The sequence below is a fragment of the Sordaria macrospora genome, chromosome 4 (genome assembly GCF_033870435.1).
Source record: "Sordaria macrospora chromosome 4, complete sequence".
Classification (NCBI taxonomy): domain Eukaryota; kingdom Fungi; phylum Ascomycota; class Sordariomycetes; order Sordariales; family Sordariaceae; genus Sordaria; species Sordaria macrospora.
Genome location: NC_089374.1, coordinates 4,637,965 through 4,658,602, shown reverse-complemented (window position 1 = coordinate 4,658,602; position 20,638 = coordinate 4,637,965). Strand labels below are relative to the sequence as shown.

The following is a 20,638-nucleotide window of genomic DNA, read 5'->3' as shown; positions in this document are numbered from 1 at the left end:
ACTGGTAAATGGCCCGATCCTCCAGGTCATCGTCAGTTTGGGGACAGAAATAACTACCACGTCATTTTCACTCCCATCGACACAGACAGTTGGATTGCGATACAAATATGGCTATGACGGAGTGAAAGAGAAGCTGAAGAGGGGTGGTTACACGAGTCGCACGACACGAGCGGGAGTCAGCCTGGCGAGGTGACGAGGTGACGAGGTGACGAGGTGACGAGCCTTCTTTCCTTCTGTGAGCCGACTGGTCCGGCACCGGTGACAAGCTCTTCGGATGTGAGCTGAACTACCTAGGTCTTAAGTAGGCAACGCAAGCAGGAAGGAAACGGGAGAAGAGCCTCTTTGCTTGGTCCATCTTCACTTCTTACCCTTTGCGATACTTCCTCCCGCCGTGTTCTTTCACCACGCGTGGCTCGAGAACTCCACCATCTCATAACTTCCTTGTATTCTGTCTTGGGTCAAAAGATAGGTAGGCAATGGAGTATGGAAACCGTATTCCTTTTCCGACATCTCCGTCTATTCAGGTTCGCAAAGAAATCAGAAACCTGAGGGGCGAAAAAGACAAGACAGGCGGGTGCACATGTACCACGCACCCAAGGACCTGGGTCTTTCTGCTCGGTTACGCCGTTACGGTATGCCTGGGCACAAAATGTTACTTCCCGGACGTTTTCTACCAATATCATGAGAGATTGATGATGAGCATGGCAGTGAGTACCGGAGCACAAAACGGTAGACGGTAGACATGAACGTGGCAAGTTGGACACAAACCTCTCCCCAAAGCTGGTTACCGCGGGCTGTTGAACCGGATGTCAAACGTAAGTGGGTAGGTTACAAACGTTAGGATTGAGTGTTGGTCAGTATGAGATACCAGGGGCAGTAACTACCTCCAAGTATATTTGGCGGCTCTGTTTGACGAGCGTTAAACGCTCATCTGACCCACATATAATCCCTCCGATAATCTTACGGTGTAAACTCGTGAATACAATCCCAGTGATCCTGATCACGTACTATGATCGCACTAAATGAAGACTGGTCTGACAGGCATGCATGCATGCTCTTCCAAGAAGGCGCAACATCTACCTACGAAATGAAGACTCGAGTCACTAACCAGGGAAGCTCGGTAAATGTATCTCACCGGTCATCGCAATCCCTTTGCTGAGTGACACCCAACGACGAACTACCTTACCTTAGGTAAGAAGTGACACGGAGGTGGAAGGAGCGGCCGATGTCATTCGACAAGATCCCATCGAAAGCAAAACCCACCTACTCCAACGGAAAGAACCCGTGTTGCATATATCAACCACTTATAAGGGAAGTCACGATCACATCTCCCCCCATCTCCCAATCTCCATCATTCCATGATGCAAACACCGATTTATTCGGGCAGAACGATTTCTGGATTCTTGCGTAGCTTTCTTGTCTCTCTGAGCCGTCCACCCCTAGAGATAGATAGATCGCTCTGGCCCTAGCATTACTGTCGGATGATAAAAGCTACCCTGCTCATCCCTAATAGTGAACGCCCTTGGCCTCACTCGGCGAGAAAAATGCATGTACAGTAGACCAAAACATGATAGCATAATGGTCGTGTTTATCTTCTTTGCGGATGATGGCGACTTCCAGACTGGCTACGTAGTCGCATCTTGACATTACGGTATGCCAGGTTAAGTACCTGGACACCATCCATTACACCAGGACACGGAAACGTGGGCGTGAAAGAAGGTTTCTTTACGGGGTTGGGTGTTGAGGTGTGAAATAGGGCTATGTCGATCGGCAGGGAGCGACAGGTAGGGAATGTATCACCTTTAATCTGGGTCGACCGAATTCCCGCCCTATAACTGCGAGTAAAGGATAGCTATTGACTTGATCAACTCCGGTTCCCTTTGGTGCTCCGGATTGGCCTGACCTCTTCGATTCTCCGCATGGTCTTTTGGTCTCCAAGTTTTCAGCGAACGTGGAGGCGAACTTACAGAAACAATATGCGGTTCCTTGACATGATGGCTGCTTACTCCTTGAAGAGAGTGTTTGTCCCTGTTGAAGTCTCGATGAATGATGGATCTCGAAGTTCATGTCGGCAGATAGTGAGCTTTCTGGTGGTGATGTTCATCATGTTCATAATGAGCATCTCTTATCGAGGCTCAAGAACATTGGGCGTAGGAAGATTAAAGGAGGAAAGTTAAAAAGCTGAAGCAAGGATCCACGGGAAATACTTGGTGCAGGGGAAAGATGAGGACCGAGAATACTACTGGCTGCACGTTTGGGGGTGTTGTGATTTTACGGCACGCTGTTCACATCGTATATGTGCCCCCCTCATCACTTGTTGACAACCTTCTTTGCCCGCCGTCCTAACTGACCGCTCAGTCTTTTCTACTCTCTGCGTCGTCTGGCTGGACAGTAACAACTCCATTGAAGTACCTGGTATAAGCGCGCGAAGAGGTTGATGTTTACAAGACTGGCCAGTCGGGAGTGCCGGATATCTCCGGACTTTGCGCCATCGGCTGATCAGCCAGTCGAAAAGGCATATTAGCCGCCAGCTCGAGAGCCGCATGCGATGAGACCTGATTGACGGCAAGAAGACGATTTGGGCGGTTTAAATGATTTCAGATCTGATTAGATCAAGACGACTGATCTGTGATAATAATCATCAGTGGGTAGGCGCCGAGGGGAAGTGACATGTGGTGCATATTGCTGCTGTCAAAACCGCACGCTGGCGCGATAGTGAGTGTGGCGAGTCAAACACTTCTGACAGCTAAAGTCCAAACCCGTTGATGCGAAACAGATCCACCGTCGAAACTGCAGTCGCAGTGTCGCACGCCGTTGTCGAGTGTTTATCCTTGGGACGCCTGTTAACTCGAAACGAGTCCTGAAGTTTTGCAACTTCTCCATTCTGATGTTGTGGGAAGTTTTTGAGAATCGTTGTTTGGTTGGAGATCCGAGGCGCTTAAGCAGCTGTAGCTGAGGCTCTGTTTGTGATGAGATGCATGTTTGGCCTTCAAAGTGGCCAGCGGACGGCGCTTGGTGCTATTTTGGGAACATTGTGTCCGTGAAGGGATGATTCTTCCATTGTTCTAGTGGACGAGGTGCAATTCATGTCATGGATTCAAGACAGAAATTTGCACTGGTCATATGATGATATGGCAAACTGGCCTGGAGCCGTAGGGCAGAGGAGATGCCGGAGGCGATACTTGGACGTTGGAGTCTCGAAGCATATTATCAGATAAGAGATGGTCTGGAGATCGATCGTCGAATGTTTTCGCCAATGTCTTTCTTTGGAAATGTTTCGGTAGCATCCGTTTCTTGTCTAGAGGGGCGCAGTTTCGCGGCAGATGGTCTTGCCCGGTTGACCTGTCGATGTTCTGGTGTTGTTGATGTCGAAGGGCAAGAGCGAAGTCTCAAGTGGACCATGAGGAGGGGCACTTTGCAGGGTTCTCCACAGATTGTGTGGTGGGGCAGAGCCCCAATCAGGCATAGCCTGAGACGTCCCTGAGATGTCCCAGACTTTTAGCGAGTTTTAAGGGCCTCCATCCCCGTCAACTGTGGCCGGAAGCCATTGAAGCCTTTGACATCAACATCCAAATCGCAGGGACATTGGCTGGAAGTCTCCACGTTTTATGGGCTCATAACGGCTTTGCATTAAGATGGTGTTTCGACAATGAGAACATGGACACAACCGGGAGGCGACGCAGATCCGGAAGACGACAAACCCGTGGTGATGGTAACCCTTCCTTTGCCCAAGTCGTACACCTGGAGGCTTCGACAGACGACATGTCAGGTTAGCAATTCTGAGGATGTAGGGAGACGGGAGGTAGGTATCGGTGAGATATTCCGGAAAGAGTTGACTGATTTGTTTCCTTACTTGGATAGAGGGATGGAACATTCAGCGATCGACTGTAGAGAGGACGACTGCGGAGAGGATCAGAAAGAAATGTCGAGCCTCAATGATCCGGCAGACAAAAACAGAGGGGTGTTTCAATATGTCAGACGCCCAAACCAAACATGCGAAACAGGCAGAAACGATTGGCTTTACCAGAGTCATCCTCGTTGGTCTACTGCATGGGAAGAAACTTTCGAAGGAAGGAGACGCCAACACAGACGCCAGGATCATTTTAGTCTCTCTGGCAAGAGCCTCAACACGGAACTTTTCAGGGGAAGGAGCCAATCACCACAGCATGACAGGCACCAGGATGGTTTGGTGACACACAGGGCAGGAACGTCTGCCACCCACACCAAAAGACAACGAGGGGAAAGGGGAATCCCGCTCGAACGTTAGACACTCGGCCATTTCTTTCCTCGTCCACTGCACTTCCAGACCACGGTAGGGCTTCGACCCCGATGCGACTCAGGCCATCTCAAAACTTCGGTATCGAAGGAACCCAGTTGTCTCATCGTCTTTCCCAAACAGAGCGAGTGCACAACTCCATTGTTTCTCCAACGTTCCATTCCGTGTTCTTGCCGGGCGAAACCCTTGTTCCTCGGTTTCAACTTGTCACGTCAAACCTTCTTTGCACGGAAACGCCATCACCACCTCGCTTGCCTTCACGACGACGACAGCAATTGAAGACTGAACATCAGTATAGCCGTTGGTGAAAACATTGGGCCTCGAGGCCATTGGCCAAACCCGACAGACTGGTCAGAGGAACCGGCCAACAAACAGACGACAACCGACCATCTGGACCATGGTGAGATGGGTGTGCCGCACTCCGGCATTCTGGCCCCAAGCAATCACATCTCTGTGTCCCCGAGTCAGCGCTTCATGAGACTAATACCATAACTCCAACAGATCAATCACCGGCCATGTCGGGAGGCAAGGACGGCCCACTAGTGTGAGTGCCGTCCGAATCCACGGAGCCCGCGGTGTCAGTGATGATCGTGACGAGATTTTGTTCCGACCAACTCCGCAGCCGTTGCGCATGACATGGCCCAGACCCTCCGATCAACTACCATGCATTGAGGCTTCGCTCATCAACAAGGGTTTTTGACATGGTCGTCTGTCAGATTAGGTTTGCGCACGTCCGTTTCTGACTTCGATTGGCAAGGGTTCGTCTGGGCTGCATGAGAATGCCATTGTCGACATGTACCGTGACACATGCCTACTGACTTCATCGTCTGTCTTTCACATCTACGTCCTACTGATTTATCGTCTCGGAAGTTGTTCAACCTCTGATTCCGTCCCTTTTCCAGAATGTAGTTCATTCCATGTTTCCACTGCCGCCCTCATGATGATACATCACACTCCATGCTCGAGACACGAGCGTGGTGGTACTTCTTTCACAGTCTTGCCTAGAACCTGCTTCTCCCCTTTAGCCTCATCGAGGGTATCCCCCAAACATCTGTAACAAGGCTAAGAGTCTGTGGCTTGCCCCCACTGGTCTGCCCTACTGGATGTTCCTGTGTCCGAGAATCATGCAACAAATAGTGTGCATTATTATCCTTCCCCCTCCCCCTCCATGGGCTTCCTAGGCCTTTTCTTTTCCTTGTTTATACTTCATTTTCCAAGGCCCCTCCCCTGACCTCTTCTACTTGTTATCACTGCGTCGTCGCGTGTGTGTCCCCCTTTCTTCTCCCTTCGCTCCTTCTCCCAAGGCTAAACAGAGTCACTCCTTATTGTCGATCAACAATATCAGCTGTTTACTTTGTCTATCATTTATCTAAAAAGGGCATTCACTCACTGGACCGTATAAGCTGGTTCATTATACAGTCATTCACACCCGACGTTTCCACACCAAGTTATCATACAATCCAACTGTTGTTGTACCCTAGGACCAATCTCGTTTGAGCAGTACCAATTGGAACAAAACAACTCTCGATTCCTAGAGCAGCGAGTTCTACCCATTCTCAACAACAACAGATCTATCGACATAACTTCCTTTCTTGGGACACAACGCCAGGCGCGACTTTCTACCACACTACTTAAAGACACAACCGAGACACGACATCAAGTCGGCATGTCTCCCACAGTGGCTGTGATGACGGCACCCGTCACATTTACCCCTACATCGGATACCATGGACCGCCGTGAATACGGTATTACCAAGACCAAGAAGGCAACCTCTACTGGTGGTGGACGGGCATGGAGCGAGGAAGAGGTATGTTTTGCCACCTTGTGGTCAAGGTTCATCAATCACTAACATCTCATAGGAAGCATATCTTATCCAGACACGCATGCAAAAGATGCCCTACAAGCACATCGCTGCCCACCTGAAGAAGACTGAGCTTGCCTGCCGCTTGCACTTCCATCAGCTAAGCCACGGCAGCAACCGCCGGAAGCGCACAACATCACTCTCGTCTCATGGGTCTAACCAGTCACCTCCCATACATGGTGCTGTTGTATCACCGGTTCGCGAGATTGATGCTGCGCCCAGCCGTTCGGTGTCGCCTGCAGGATCAACGTACTCCTACAGCTCCACCAGCCCGAATGCCATTCAGCTTCCCAGCATCATGTCCGCAACCAGCTCGGCCAACACATCCCCTCGGCTGCCAGCTATTCTACCCAAGCCAGCTGCCATGAGCCTGGACTTGCCCGCGCTCTCTGCTTCTGCTAGCAGGTCCACATCTCCCGCGCCATCACACACCTATACGTCATCCCTACATCCTCACAGTGCTACCTCTGGGTACCGTTCCGCGCCAACCAGTTCTCGTAGATCGCTTCGTCTGGATTGCTCTGCCTTGCCACCGCCGCCTACTTCGGCAGCTACCCCCGCACCTTTCTCTTCCAGCCAGCCGGTCGATATGAGCCGACTATCTGCAGTCTATAACGCACACCGGGCATCCTTCTGGGCCTCGGTGGCTGCCGACTATGGCAACGGAGTTAGCCCAACGGTATTGGAGCAAGCATGGCGCGGTGGAAACACGCAGACACCCATCACTCCTGTTGGAAGTCCGGATGAGCAAGTCTATGCGCTCCCTCAACTGAAGGCAGACAAGACCAGGATAAGTGCCATTCTAGGCATTGATGCTAACCCCAGGAGTCCCAGGGAGCGGGAGATGGTGAGGAAGTTGGAAAAGGAGAGGTGCTCGCTTGGCATGGTTGGCGCATGATATCTCATGTAGATAATCTTTCGTGGGATTTGGCTCCGGATAAGATATATCCAAAATTTTCCTTTTTCGGTCTTGTACAAGTTTGTTCCCTCTCCCGCTTCACTGGTCATGATTTGGATGTATGATGGGCTTTTGTTCTTTTCTCTACTGTCGTTTCTTTGGGATTTTTTGCGATGTTGGCTTGACAGAACCTTGCCGATGCAGACGGGTTGTTCGTTTTGTAAAACAAGGTGAAAGGATGTAAGGGAGTTTGGGCTATAGCACCTACGGGACGGGATGGGACGGGTATGAAACATGACACACTCGAAGACGTTATGGCAAAGGAAACTCCTATGACTTCCCAATTCAGTATCAACACTGCGAGCACAGTTTACGATGGGCATGTACACAAATAGGGACGGGATCTGGGTCGGCGTACGTTGGCAATATTGGGAAACGGGAAGGCGGTCGTGCATAGCAAAGCGAGTGTAAAAGCGAAGACATTTTCATCAATGACGCCTTGTTCATACCCACCATTCTAAATCTCGATTGCTATAGTTGCGACTCACCACGGGTAGGCAATCCGAAGACATCCTTCGCTAAATGTCAAACTCCAGTTGGCTCATATAAGCTGCATCATGTCCTGCGCTGCGCTGCGATGCACTGCGATGCAGAAGAGACGGGCCGGATGTGGTGCGTTATCAGACGTCAGATACCGTCAATAGCCGACGTCCACCACTCGGATGAAGGAAGATTGTGAATGGATTCAGTCTACGGTTTGTCGAGGAGGATGTTTCAAGGACTTGCTCGTAGCAGGTCTATGTGTGCATGAGAGGAAGCCATAAGCGTTTATGAATTTCAGAAGGGGAGGCCATCGCCTTATCTTATAGACCTCTCACGCTCAAACGGTGCGTCCGCCAAGTCCAACCACAACATCAACCACTGTCGCTTACACATTCCCACTTCTGTCTCTCACGAACAGGCTCTTTTTCTCTTTGCCAAATTACGCAAAGAAAACAACGTGAAACGCGCAGATGGTCGCCCCTGCTCTGGATTGATATTCAACCTTTTCGTTTTGTGCGACCTTCACGGAAGCCCTGGTTGGCGACGAGCGCGGGGTGGCGGAGTACAACGAACGCAAATCCCAAGTGTCTCTTCTTCTCATGTTTTCTTCTTCTACTTCGGTTTCCCGTATCTCGATCTTCTACTTTACAACCCATGATCTGTACCCATAATTGAGCCGTGTTTCTCGTCCATTTGTCTTTCCCCTCATGATATTGGATAAAAAGCGCGGCTCGTTGGCTTTCACCATTCCGCCCAACCACCTTGCAATGCATGCCGTCTCAACGTTTCGAGGACGACGCCCAACAGCCCATCTTTACGTTTCCGCTCTTCCAAAGGGACCAAAAGATCCTTGCGACGTTGCGATGTTGCAATTCATGCAGGGCCAGCTTTCCACCCATTTCAGCTGTTGCCAAATTGAGCTTTGGGTAACACAGTCCCTTTTCCGGGTCACGGGACGAGATTCTGTGCGACGATGCCTCAACCTCATCCTTTCATGTCCCGAGTAGCTGCGGTTTGATCGACGATATCAGACATCACCAGCAAGTCTACAACCTTTGATCGACTGCCGAAACTCCATCCTCCGATGAAGCAAAGATCCGGAATATCATGCATCCGAGTCCATGAGCCTAGACAGGCCTTGCAGCAAGAACACGACATTCGAAAGCCAGCATCACCGACCGGAAATCACATGGGCTGATGTCGTCCAGAAACTCCTGATATCAAACTACCACGCCAGGTCAGGGTACAGCACCACAGTATCCAGCGCATAGATTCCACCAGTTCCACACGGACATGTCTCCGGGTTTCACTTGACGGACTGGACAATTCGAGTCAACGACATGGCGTCTCACACATGTCACCATACAAAGGACGGGAGACGATGGATGGTGTGGACGGGAGCAACCAACAGGTTAGCGCACTTGCACGCAGCGTAACCCAACGTTCGGACGCCGGACGGGTACACCCGCATAAGCAGCATACACACCAGCACAGTTGCATCCAACACAGGCAGTCTGGCAGTGTACGAACTTTCCATCATTACGACATTGCTGATGCAGCTCCAGATCTCCCTCCTGCCATCCGCTACCATGCGCTGCCATGTGGCCCCAAATGACTGCTTTGCTTTGTCGGTAAAAGGCCGGGAGTTTATCTCGACATTTGGACAACAATGCTTCAAGGACAAAGCACGACGAACCGGATCGACATCAATATGCCCGGCGGTCCTCCTTGCAATCAGGTTGGACCCGTTGTTCTATCCGATCCAGTCCGGGGCCGAGGCAACGCCAAGCTTCGGCCCAATCCGGCCGCCTTGGACAACGAACCACCGCCACACGGTGGTACTCCGCTGGATATGCTCCGTCCGTCTGGTCAAATGCAGTTCCCGTGCCTCGTCCAGAAGGCTTCCATCGGTTTTCTTTCAAGCAAGTGTATGACGGTCCACAATTCGAAGCTGCAGTCAGTCCCATTGGCAGGTCTGCAGTCCCAAGTAGCCAAAGGTCCGGACGGTTGGTGTCCTTCCCTTCGCTGTTGGTCCTTTATGAAGGTTCCGGGTGGCCTGCCGTCCGTGATAACGCATCTCCGGTAGGTTCCACACTGTTTGTTGGTCCCTTCAATACCCTGCCATTCAAGTGTTCCGTGCATTCCATTCACTTTAGTTTTCCGTTTCCATTTCCGTTTCCGGGGCCGAGTCCCTGAAGCTTAAACTCATGCCAAGATCGTCTTGTTGGCTACCGGGAATACCAGTGAATGAGTTTCAAGCTGTTGCCCTGGTTAACAAGATCCGGATTTCTTGACCCCCAAGGTTTCTTGCAGCATTAGCACCTTTCACCTTTTGGGGGTCAGGAGTGGGCAGTTTAGGACTTGGGTCTCTCCATCGGACCGTAACCGGCCTTCAGCTCTGTTGTCGTGGTGTCCCCATGGTCTTCTCGAATCCTGCCCTATCCCGGACTGCATGGTTGTTGAAGATGGAACCGCTAGCACGCACGCCTAACGGCGGAGACCTGCGACCTGCGACCTGCGAGTCCTCCACAGATTCCACTCTGGCCAATTGTAATCGCGGAAATTGCCCTGACAGAACGATCCCAAGCTTCCACCTCGCCTAGAGCTTAGTCCCCAGCACCCGTGGTTTTGCCGTTACGTGGTACCTACAATTATAAGAACCTCACTGAAAGTAACCAGATGGAAATCGAGACACCATGCAAACAGGCGGTTCAGCCGGTGTGTTGTTTGGGTGTTCGGATCATCAAGCGATGGGCAATTCACTCCATGTCACCCCTTGCCAGTGCTTGCTTGGTGATATGTGCCGCAAAGTGCAGTGTATGTGTGCGTGTGTTATGTGTCATAGCAGAGCAACACTTTGTTCGCATGTCCCTCGTCCCGTCCTCTACAATCGCGCCCTTATTGTTGCCCGTACATAAACCTTCCAAGACCCAGCCCACTGGCGTCATGCGAAGTCCATTCACTCTCAGCCCCTCCTCGCCCTTGCAAGAAAGGTTGCGATGAAACGCTGGAGCAGCAGATCATCCTAATTCAAACGGCTGGAATTCTGTTCACATTGCCATTCACCACATACTTGGAGGGCCATTCATGTCCAGGTACCATTAAAACCGGAAGGACAATTCACTCGACATTCCGATACGTACCCGCCTGGCCAGCTGGGTTTTTAGACCAGGGAGTTTTATATAAAACACCCTCCTCCATGCCACTCTCTCCCCGAAACTTTTTCTCGAAACAAAGCAACACCACCGAGCAGATTTGAGTTCTTTGTCTGCCTTGACATTTTCGACCTAGCAACAGCTTGTGCTTCCTCTTTTCAGCAGAAGAACAGGCTTATTCTTCGTCGACGACAACCGTCAACTTGACTCACCGCCCAGAGATATCCGCCAACTCCGGTTCGATATCAACAATGGCTTCCAACCAAGCTGTCGCGCCCGACGCCGCTCCCGCCGGCCAGGCCACCGAGCCGGGACGCAACGTGCCCAAGGAGGGCGAATACGTCCAGTGGCGTACTCTTCCTGCTGGCAACCCCGACCAGTTGAACCGTTGGTCGCACTTTCTCACTCGTGAGCATGAGTTCCCTGGAGCTCAGGTAAGCTATTCCCATCTCCTTCATCAGTTCACTTTTGATGCTACCCTCACGTCATGACATTCCGCACTCACCCACTGCCGTGCTTAAGCGAATCCCACACACACCCAACACCTCGGGTTGGGGCTCGGCAAAGCATCCCGAGCTCGTACTTCGTCATTCCTATACCTTATACGGATGCGGACGTGGTTCATGAGGGGTAGCTCTGCTGTGGGGTAGTAGCTTCGCATGGGGATAGACAGTGGGATGAGACCCCCTGACATTTGTCAATCATGGATATGACGGATGTGTCAAAGCGAAGTTCGGGATAACTAACACCGATGTTTACGATGTAGGCCATGCTTTACGGCGCCGGTGTCCCCAATAAGGACATGATGAAGAAGGCGCCTCATGTCGGCATTGCTACTGTCTGGTGGGAGGGCAACCCCTGCAAGTGAGTATCATCTCGATATCAGATTGGAGTCAAGGCTGAGGACTAACATGATGATAGCACCCATCTGTTGGATCTTGGCCAGAAGGTCAAGAAGGCGGTTGAGCGCGAGAAGATGCTCGCGTGGCAGTTCAATACCATCGGTGTTTCCGATGGTATCACCATGGGCGGCGAGGGTGAGTTTTCTCTTGTCCGAAAGGGTGATATGATTTTGATACTAACACATCATCAGGCATGCGCTACTCCCTCCAGAGTCGCGAAATCATCGCCGACTCCATCGAGACCGTGACTTGCGCTCAGCATCATGATGCCAACATCTCCATCCCTGGTTGCGACAAGAATATGCCCGGCGTCATCATGGCTGCAGCTCGTCACAACCGCCCGTTCGTCATGATCTATGGCGGCACCATGCGCGGTGGCCATTCGGAGCTTCTCGACAAGCCCATCAACATCGTCACCTGCTACGAGGCATCGGGTGCTTACACCTACGGTCGTCTCAAGCCGGCCTGCCCCAACTCGAAGGCCACCCCCTCCGATGTCATGGACGACATCGAGCAGCATGCTTGCCCTGGCGCCGGCGCCTGCGGCGGTATGTATACCGCCAACACCATGGCCACTGCTATTGAGGCCATGGGTCTTACAGCTCCAGGCTCTTCTTCTTTCCCGGCCTCCAGTCCTGAGAAGTTCAGGGAGTGCGAGAAGGCTGCGGAGTACATCCGCATCTGCATGGAGAAGGACATCCGTCCTCGCGATCTTCTCACCAAGGAGTCTTTCGAGAACGCTCTCGTCCTGACCATGATCTTGGGCGGCTCCACCAACGGCGTCCTTCATTACCTCGCCATGGCTAACTCGGCCGACGTCGACCTTACACTCGACGACATCAACCGCGTGTCTGCCAAGACCCCTTTCTTGGCCGATATGGCTCCTTCCGGTCGTTACTACATGGAGGACTTGTACAAGGTCGGTGGCACCCCTGCCGTCCTTAAGATGCTGATTGCCGCTGGCTACATCAACGGCTCCATTCCCACCATCACCGGAAAGACCCTCGCCGAAAACGTGGCCGATTGGCCTTCTCTGGACCCCGACCAGAAGATCATTCGCCCGATTAGCGACCCCATCAAGCCTCAGGGCCACATTCGTGTTCTCTACGGCAACTTCTCCCCCGGTGGCGCCGTTGCCAAGATCACTGGCAAGGAGGGTCTGTCGTTCACCGGCAAGGCTCGTTGCTTCAACAAGGAATTCGAGCTCGACAAGGCGCTCAAGAACTCCGAGATTACCCTCGAGCAGGGTAACCAGGTCATCATCGTCCGCTACGAGGGACCCAAGGGCGGCCCGGGCATGCCGGAGCAGCTCAAGGCCTCAGCGGCGATCATGGGCGCCGGCCTTACTAACGTCGCGCTTGTCACCGACGGCCGTTACTCTGGTGCTTCGCACGGTTTTATCGTCGGCCACGTCGTCCCCGAGGCGGCTACCGGCGGCCCCATCGCCCTTGTCAAGGATGGCGATCTTATTACTATCGATGCTGTTAGAAACAGGATCGACGTTATCAAGACCGTTGAGGGTATCGAGGGTGAGGAGGAGATCCAGAAGGTCCTCGATGAGCGCAAGAAGGTCTGGAAGGCACCTGTCATGAAGCCTACCCGTGGTGCGCTTGCCAAGTATGCGCGCTTGGTTGGTGATGCTTCCCATGGAGCCGTTACCGATCTTGGTGACTCTGCTTACTAAACGGCGGACGCGGCTTCCCACGACACGAATTCGTACGGGATTCCAGCAGATTTCTCAGCGGCCATTTACAGGACAGGTGCTGAGGAACAAAGAGGGGGGAAGTGAGGAAATGGGGATTTGTTTTCCCTACCTTTACTAGATTGGCTTTTTATATAGGCGGCTACTGCATCTTGACTTCTGCTCTTGCTTTGGCTTCAGGGTTGTTGTCTTTCCTTGATTGCATTCAAATGGCTTTCATGGCGTCCAAGGGGTCTGGTTTTGTCTTTACACCGTGGCAGGCAAGGGGAAAGGGAAAAGTAACATAGACAGACAGACAGATAGATACATAGATGGAACTTGCTTGTTTCTGTTAATCTTTGCGAGCATAGGTAAAAGCTAAGGGTACCTGGGTATGAGCGCCAGGTGATGGTGATTTGTGAGCGATATAAGTTTTGGACGTGCTTGTTCATTTACTTTCTTTTCTATCGGACTGGTCGCTGTCATCGCTGGATAATTCAGTGTTGTCTCCGTTGTATAAAGCTCCTGCCAGTCATGTCTTCTTGGCATTGGATAGGGAGCCTTCTTGCCAATACGGTTAGACACGCGCGTGACAGTGAAGATGGTGAGCTTTTTTGCAGGATTCTTTTGTATCGAGGTCAACCGCCGAAACATGAACCTGGCACGCACAAAAAAAAAAAAAAAAAAAAAAAAAAAAAAAAAAAAAAAAAAAACAGCAGTCCAGACCACCCACCCCAAATGAAAAACAAGAACAAGAACAAAACCAAGAAAAACGAGGCAGAGTCAGAGTCGTGTCAAGTATTTCCGCTCCAAGAATAATTCCATAGAGTGCCGCCACCTACCTCTACATAGGTATGTTTCAGACTTGTTGACCACAGTTGCTGTCCCGATAGGTACCTTAGGCAGTAAGTAACATGACCCCCATCTTTGTCGGGCCCAGCGCAGCGTACATGAACATGTCTTGTCTTTCCTTCCTGCATTGAACTGATCGTTGTATCCAATCTGGAGTCAAGGCTGTATGAAAATGCAAATTTCGCTCTTGTAGACGTTCCGTAGGCATATACATTTTACTTTCCGACTCTCTGACGTTCGACTTTCCGACGTTCGGTTATCGAATCTGCCCGGGTTCCGGTTCACAGTCACTAACCCGCTGTTTACTTACCCAACGTCCCAAACTGACCCCCATCCCCAACCCCATCTTACGGTTCGGCGCCAGATTATCTGAAGCTTGAAGCTTGCAGTAGCCAACTCTATAAGTCAGGCAGGTCAGGTCAGGTCAGGTCAGGTCAGGTCAGGTCAGGACAGTGTCGATGGTATTCTACACGTATACGAACACACGTAGCTGTGGGAATGTTTCCCCTGGAAGTTTTTGGACGAGGATGATGACCGGACAAGAACATGAAATGTTTTGGGTTAATAAGTAAGGTATAATCGGCGTACATTTACCGATTTACCCATAGAACCACATAGTGTTTGCATCTATCCACCCAGCTAGGAGTGAGGATCAGGAGAAAGGAGACAGGAGGGTTAGTCTAGTAAGAAACTGGGGGTTTTCAAAGGTTGTGTTGTGGGAATTGGATATTGGACATTGTTAGACGTTGTTGGACTTTGCCTGTCAATACTTGGGTGATAAAATCTTATGGTCGTCCTGCTCGTTTTTATGATCGCATACAGTACTGTGGTGTGAGGTTGAGGTTGAGGTCGTTGAGGCTCTTACAGTCCAGAGCGAATACGTACTGGCAAGCCATCCAGTACCTTGTGAAAGGGATGGATACATTAGGTTAACGACCTTGGAGCAATGGATGGGAAGGGGTAGTTGAGTTGGACCATCCATTTATATAGTACAGTATGAGACTATTGGGTCATGGGCATATGTACATTGCTATACTCCGTTGACCTTGTCGAGAAGTGTACCTGGGAAGTTGTGAAAGTCACCAAAGTCACTGAATTAATGACCAGGGTTGGTGGGGACTTGGGACCTTGGGACATTTCAAACGTGGGGAAGGGTCCGAAGTCGTGGGTAGGGTTAGATGAGCCGTTTTGACTTTCCACTTGGGCGGTACTGGTACCGGTACTTTGTCATAACCCTGTGCCGTTCATGGTGTTGACTGCTGTCACCGACTTCGAGACATCACAAAACTTTTGTTAGCAAGGTTTTGTTTCTTCTTCTGATAGCTAGTATCCAACGGTGCGTGACCTCCATTACTGTCAGGTAAAATGCCTTGACGACTGCTGAACTCGCCAATTTCAGCGCGACTTCCAATTCCTTCATGAGCAGTTCCTCAAGTCCGAGAGAACTCGGGTATGTACTCTAGTCCGAGGTAGCCGAGAGAGTTGTACGTTCTGTTTCAGTTTTGGGACAGATGTGTGTATCTTGGTAGACAGATGTGTGTGTCTTGCTTTGTATACCTGCCTCTCTCCCATTTCGAGATGTGGCGCTCGCAAGAACGGGAAAGCCATGGAGTGTTCAACGGTGCTGTGGTGACAAGATCACCTCTCTACTCTTCTGCCGTTGAAATTCGGCATCCTGGAGGTAGCTGCAGTCCCGGCCTGAAGTCCGGCTCAAAGCCGGCTCTATACACCAAAGTAGCTGGATTGGGGTTTCTCGTAATTGATGAGTGATCGTCTAGCATGTGATGTGGCTTGGGTTGTACCAGGGCATCTCGAGGGTCCATATAAAAGTCGATGGTCGATAATGGTGACACGCAAGAACTGCATGTAGCGAGAGTGCATCGTACCACCAAGCTTTTGTGGGCGACGCGTCGGTCGGTTGGTGATTGTCTAATAACGGAATTCGACGAGAGGGATCGAGACGGATGGATGGATGGAGGTTGGGAATTGGTTGGTCTACCGACAGGCCGGCGTTCCCGTCCGTTAGGCTTGATGCTCCTCGAAATCTGACATGGCGATATTTCTCTCGGAAAAGGCGTTTTTTGGGTGCATCATGAAATTGACAGGACGATGAACGGAAAGAGGTTAGCAAATGAACTTGTCGAGGAGGAGAAGGGTCTCTTTGGTGGCTGGTGGAGTACAAAGTCCAGGCCGCTTGTTTTTAGCTCAGACACAAACCCACAGCAGCAGTGACTTGTATGCACTATCGCCAGAGGTAGAGTGGAGGTACCGGCCGAGGAGGTACTGTACAACCAAGTACTCGGATCGGATGTAGCATCATCTGGGCCATTGTCGCGCGACCTTCAGAAGCAGATTCGTGAGTTGGGGTTGATGAAAATGAGAAAGACCGCCCTGTCGACATTCAGTTCTCTTCTCATTTGACACTGAGGCGCCCATTCCCAGCCTGATGGCCTTTCCTTCTGCTCCGGGACTTCCTTCACTTCCTCTTGCAAGTGGAATGCCTGCAGCAAGTGTCTGACAGAGGTGCAGAATGGCCTGTGCACGGTCCTGTCCTTGGCAAAAAGGTACGTACCGAAGAGGGGGTGGATGAGGGGTCCAGACTTCCAGCTCATCCCTGGCGTCCATGGAATTTAAGTTGACGCCAAAACCGAGAGCTCCCTTCCCCATTCACCCGTATTCTGATCATTACCACCAGATATCCGTTTTCGTGAGGCCGGAAGACGAAATTGCCAAGGTATGGTAGGATTAAAGATATCGATATCGGTGACGCGAAAATGCAATGAGATAAATCAAGACATTTGGCCGGCTCAGCTGTGAATGGTGGCTTGGAGAAGGAAAATGGCCAATCATTGTTGCGCCCAAGCCTTCTTTCGTAATCTCCAAAAATCTTGAAATGTTGATTTTACGAGTGAAAGAAGTAAAAACACGTAACCACTTCCCATTCACTGAACATCTCCATGGAGTCAAAGACGTCTGATTTGATTTTTTTTTCTTTTCATCTGATCTGGCCATTGACCATTGCATTTGCATTACCGACGGGCTTGTTTGTTCGATCCAAGACTTGACGACGAAAGCCTCGAGGCTGCAGTGCCGTGTGCGTACCCGAGTCTTTCATGACTTCATCACCTGGCAACCCCTCCATTCCCGCCATCCCATCCCAACCGACGGCCCGGCAAGCAGGTAGAGCAGGAGGAATCGGTCCGGCGTCTTAAAGAACAGACGAGATTCCAGTCCGATTGTGTGGGTCACCCGCTCAGAAAAAAAAACAGAGCTTTTTCGTGACATCCCCGCTTCCATCGGTCCCCCAAAACAGCTGCTCCCAGCTTTGACAGCCGCAGAGGTACCTTTGAATCGAGATGGAATAGCATCCAGCAACCGAACAAACACCGCGGTCCAGGAATTCAATCCGGACATCTCGGTCGAGACCAAACCAACGAAAATCAAGGGATTTGCCGTGACCCACTCCTTCCCTTCCACTTGCTCAGTTCTCTCCCGTCTCCGAACATCGATCTTCTTGTTGCGCGCGCGTTTGCACTTTCCCAGTCACAAACAGCTTTCTGCATCCAGTGCCGCCTTCCCCACCCGACATACCGGCCTGCCGCGCTAGAGCCAAATTCCCAAGGCAGCTCCAAACTGCCCGCCCCAGCCACCCCTCCCCAGCGCAACTCTCTCTTTTGACTCGAGGTCCTCTCCAGGTTCTCTCTCCCGTCGAGGTACTTCCTGTCCATCAGCAGCAGTCGAGAAAGAAGCGTCCCCTCGTCCCCCAAGACCCAAGACCCCTCCCAGCAATCAGCAGCAGCAACAGCGTCAGCAACAGCCTAGCAGCAGATCACACACTGGGAACTCTGAGAGTACTTTGCAACAACCCTCCATCGAGGTCAACAAGAAGTTCCCCTTCCTCTCGCACATCACCCCGTCACTCGACAATACCTCAACTCTACCTCCACCAGAGGTTTTCTGCAATTCTACCAGAGACGTCAAAGTCACCTCTACACATACCTTTGCATCGCATATCGCACGTCGCTCCGGTCATTCGGGACTTGGGTGCAACTTTGAACCGAACCTTGAAGACGAAAAAAAGTTATTGACACGGTCATTTCTGCCAGTAAGTGCATCTTTCTCATCATCCTTTCGAGTTACTACTGAATGATCGATATCCCCCCATCCCCCTGTCATCACCCATCAGTGTTCTATGGCGCCTTTTCATATCATTCGCTCTTCTTTCACACATCCCGATCCATCCATTTTCCCTTTTTGCGCGCGATAACGAACTCAGAAGCCGAACCATATTTGTGCTTTCTGGGAATATCGTCTGCAAATTGGAACTGAACTGCACAATCCTCTGCTCTGCCTATCTGCCCGCCTGCCCCATCTGGTTACTCTCGTTTCCACTACCGAGTAATTCAGCGTGGGTTTGGTGTTTTATCATGACACCCAGCCTCTTGCCGCAACATCAAAAGATGCAAGTTGATGCCACCACCACTGCCACTGCTTCTGGCCGGCCTCATCAACCAACCAACCAAACCCCAACCTACCCGTTATGAGCGAGATATGATTGCTGCTTTGGCTTCGGCTGCTGCTGCTTCTGCTGGTCGGCTAGACTGGATAGACAGGCAGCAACCCAGCACATGCACATCTGTCTCCAACGGGAAGAGACGGGGGATGGGATCATTGGAATGAGTGGGATTCTCATGCAGTGGTGCAAAGGAAGAAACGACGCCTCCAAATTGCCCTTCACCATTTTCCCTCTTCCTCTTCTCTCTCCTGCCTGTCCAGCCATTCAACACCATTCGCAAGTTGGGGTGACCCAAGACCGTCACTTTTTTCTTCGGGGCCAGTGTGTGGTCGCCACACGGGCAGTGAGGAAGTATGACGCGGGCTGGACAGGGCTCATTGCTGAGCTGTGATTTGCTGGAGCTCAGCCATTCACTTTGAGCTCTGGGTGGTCACCACAGCAAGCAAAAGGCTGGAAGAGGAAGAAGAAAAAAAGACAAGAAAACAGAGACAGCGAAAACGAAGAAACAGGAAGACAAGAGAATAAAACAAAACAAGAGAGCTCATCCGCTACAACAAGTGGTGGAGCAGAAAAAAAAAAGAAAAAAGAAAGGCAGGCCAATCCATAGCCCATCTCACAGGCATCATATCCGACAGCCCAGAAGAGCGGCAGAAGCAGACAAGTCAGAAGCAGTGCAGAAAAGCAATTCGTCGGTTGGAGACAAGTCACCAAAGTTGCTGCTGCAAGCCCCGAGCGTCACGAAAGAATGGGCCATTAGCTTGGCCAATCTTTCCCCATTTTATCTCCATCAGCTCATACTTCTCCGTTCCCCCATCATTGCCCGCAGAGCATGAAAAAAAAAACAGCGCTCAGTCATCATTCACAAAGCCAGTTTACAAGCAGCCCAGCATCCACACACAAAAGCAATTCCATCCATTCGCGATCGATTCTTGATACAATCCATTTCTGAATCTGCACTACCTACAGTTCAGCGGTTTACTGACTTTTTGACTTTGCACCAAAAAAAAAGACTCGCAGTCGGCAGCAGCAAGAACACGACAATCCCCAAAAGATGGAGCAGTGGACGATTCCGCCGCAGCCTATGCCCGCCATGACAACGGAGTACACTGTTTACCCCAACTCCACCAACCACCCCAATGGCCTTCAGTAAGTACCTCTTTCCTTGTACCTTTCTCGTATCTCTGTCTGTTTGTCTGTCCTTTCCTTCCCATCTCCCACAGTCCCAGAGCAAGCTGGTAGGGGGGAACATGGGGAACTCTGGCGCGTTTGTGTGCGATACATGCTCCGTGCCTTGAGTCAAAGACACGAACCGCCGCTGTCGTCGTCGTCGTCTCTGTTCTCTCATGTTCTCTGTCCTTTTTTGTTGTTGTTCTGTCTACCTACCTACCTACCTACCTACCTACCTACCTTTCCTTGTCCCATCATCAACATCATCACTTCTCCAATCTCGTCCCTCGACACAACATTGTGTGTCTCTGTGTTTGGGGTCAGGTTACTGTTACTGCTACTCGACTAGCTAGCTACCTTCTAGTGACCAAGTCGGCTCGGCTTGGGAGGCTAGACTAGTGTGGTCTGCGGTCGTTCCCTGCACGAGAAAAGAGAGATCCAGGTCCCCGTCACCCACCAGCATCTTGTCTCTTTTCCCCTTCCCACGCCCGCGTGCATCAATCACTTTTACATGATACATGCTCCCTTCCTTCCCAGACCTCCTCCTTTCCCCATCCACCATCAACTTTGACTTTTTTCCATTATCATTCATGTACCCCATCCCCATGCCCATGTACTCGTCGCGTGCTGCCCTGGGCCTTGTTTGTCCTCCTCTTTCTCTGTAGTGTTCGCAGAGTGTGGACGGGACACTTGCAAGACTTGGACAAAGAAAGAGTACGAGTAACAAGCTCAACTCGCTCTTCCGGGTACCAGCTACACTCCTACAGCCTACTGTACGAGCGGCAGT

General features: G+C 51.2%; 2 protein-coding genes across 2 annotated transcripts; both read left to right on the top strand.

The window, feature by feature from the left end:
- The first annotated feature begins 5,554 nt into the window (after window positions 1-5,554).
- SMAC4_02038 (uncharacterized protein) lies at window positions 5,555-7,661 on the top strand. Its single transcript, XM_003350277.2, has 2 exons — window positions 5,555-6,083; window positions 6,136-7,661. Exons 1-2 carry the CDS (start codon window positions 5,943-5,945, stop codon window positions 7,033-7,035), a joined length of 1,041 nt encoding a protein of 346 aa, XP_003350325.1. The 5' UTR covers window positions 5,555-5,942; the 3' UTR covers window positions 7,036-7,661.
- Window positions 7,662-9,752: 2,091 nt separating this feature from the next.
- Window positions 9,753-13,861, top strand: SMAC4_02039 (uncharacterized protein). Its single transcript, XM_003350278.2, has 4 exons — window positions 9,753-11,167; window positions 11,500-11,597; window positions 11,655-11,770; window positions 11,827-13,861. The coding sequence occupies exons 1-4, from the start codon at window positions 10,985-10,987 to the stop codon at window positions 13,317-13,319; spliced, it is 1,890 nt and encodes a 629-aa protein (XP_003350326.1). The 5' UTR covers window positions 9,753-10,984; the 3' UTR covers window positions 13,320-13,861.
- The last annotated feature ends 6,777 nt before the right edge of the window (window positions 13,862-20,638 follow it).

What these genes read in the sequence shown, in the direction of transcription:
- SMAC4_02038 (XM_003350277.2), top strand. Translation starts at nt 5,943, where the DNA reads ATGTCTCCCACAGTGGCTGTGATGACGGCACCCGTCACATTTACCCCT. An exon ending in GGGCATGGAGCGAGGAAGAG is followed by an intron (nt 6,084 to 6,135) that starts GTATGTTTTGCC and finishes AACATCTCATAG; the next exon opens with GAAGCATATCTTATCCAGAC.
- SMAC4_02039 (XM_003350278.2), top strand. Translation starts at nt 10,985, where the DNA reads ATGGCTTCCAACCAAGCTGTCGCGCCCGACGCCGCTCCCGCCGGCCAG. An exon ending in TGGGAGGGCAACCCCTGCAA is followed by an intron (nt 11,598 to 11,654) that starts GTGAGTATCATC and finishes ACATGATGATAG; the next exon opens with CACCCATCTGTTGGATCTTG. An exon ending in TATCACCATGGGCGGCGAGG is followed by an intron (nt 11,771 to 11,826) that starts GTGAGTTTTCTC and finishes ACACATCATCAG; the next exon opens with GCATGCGCTACTCCCTCCAG.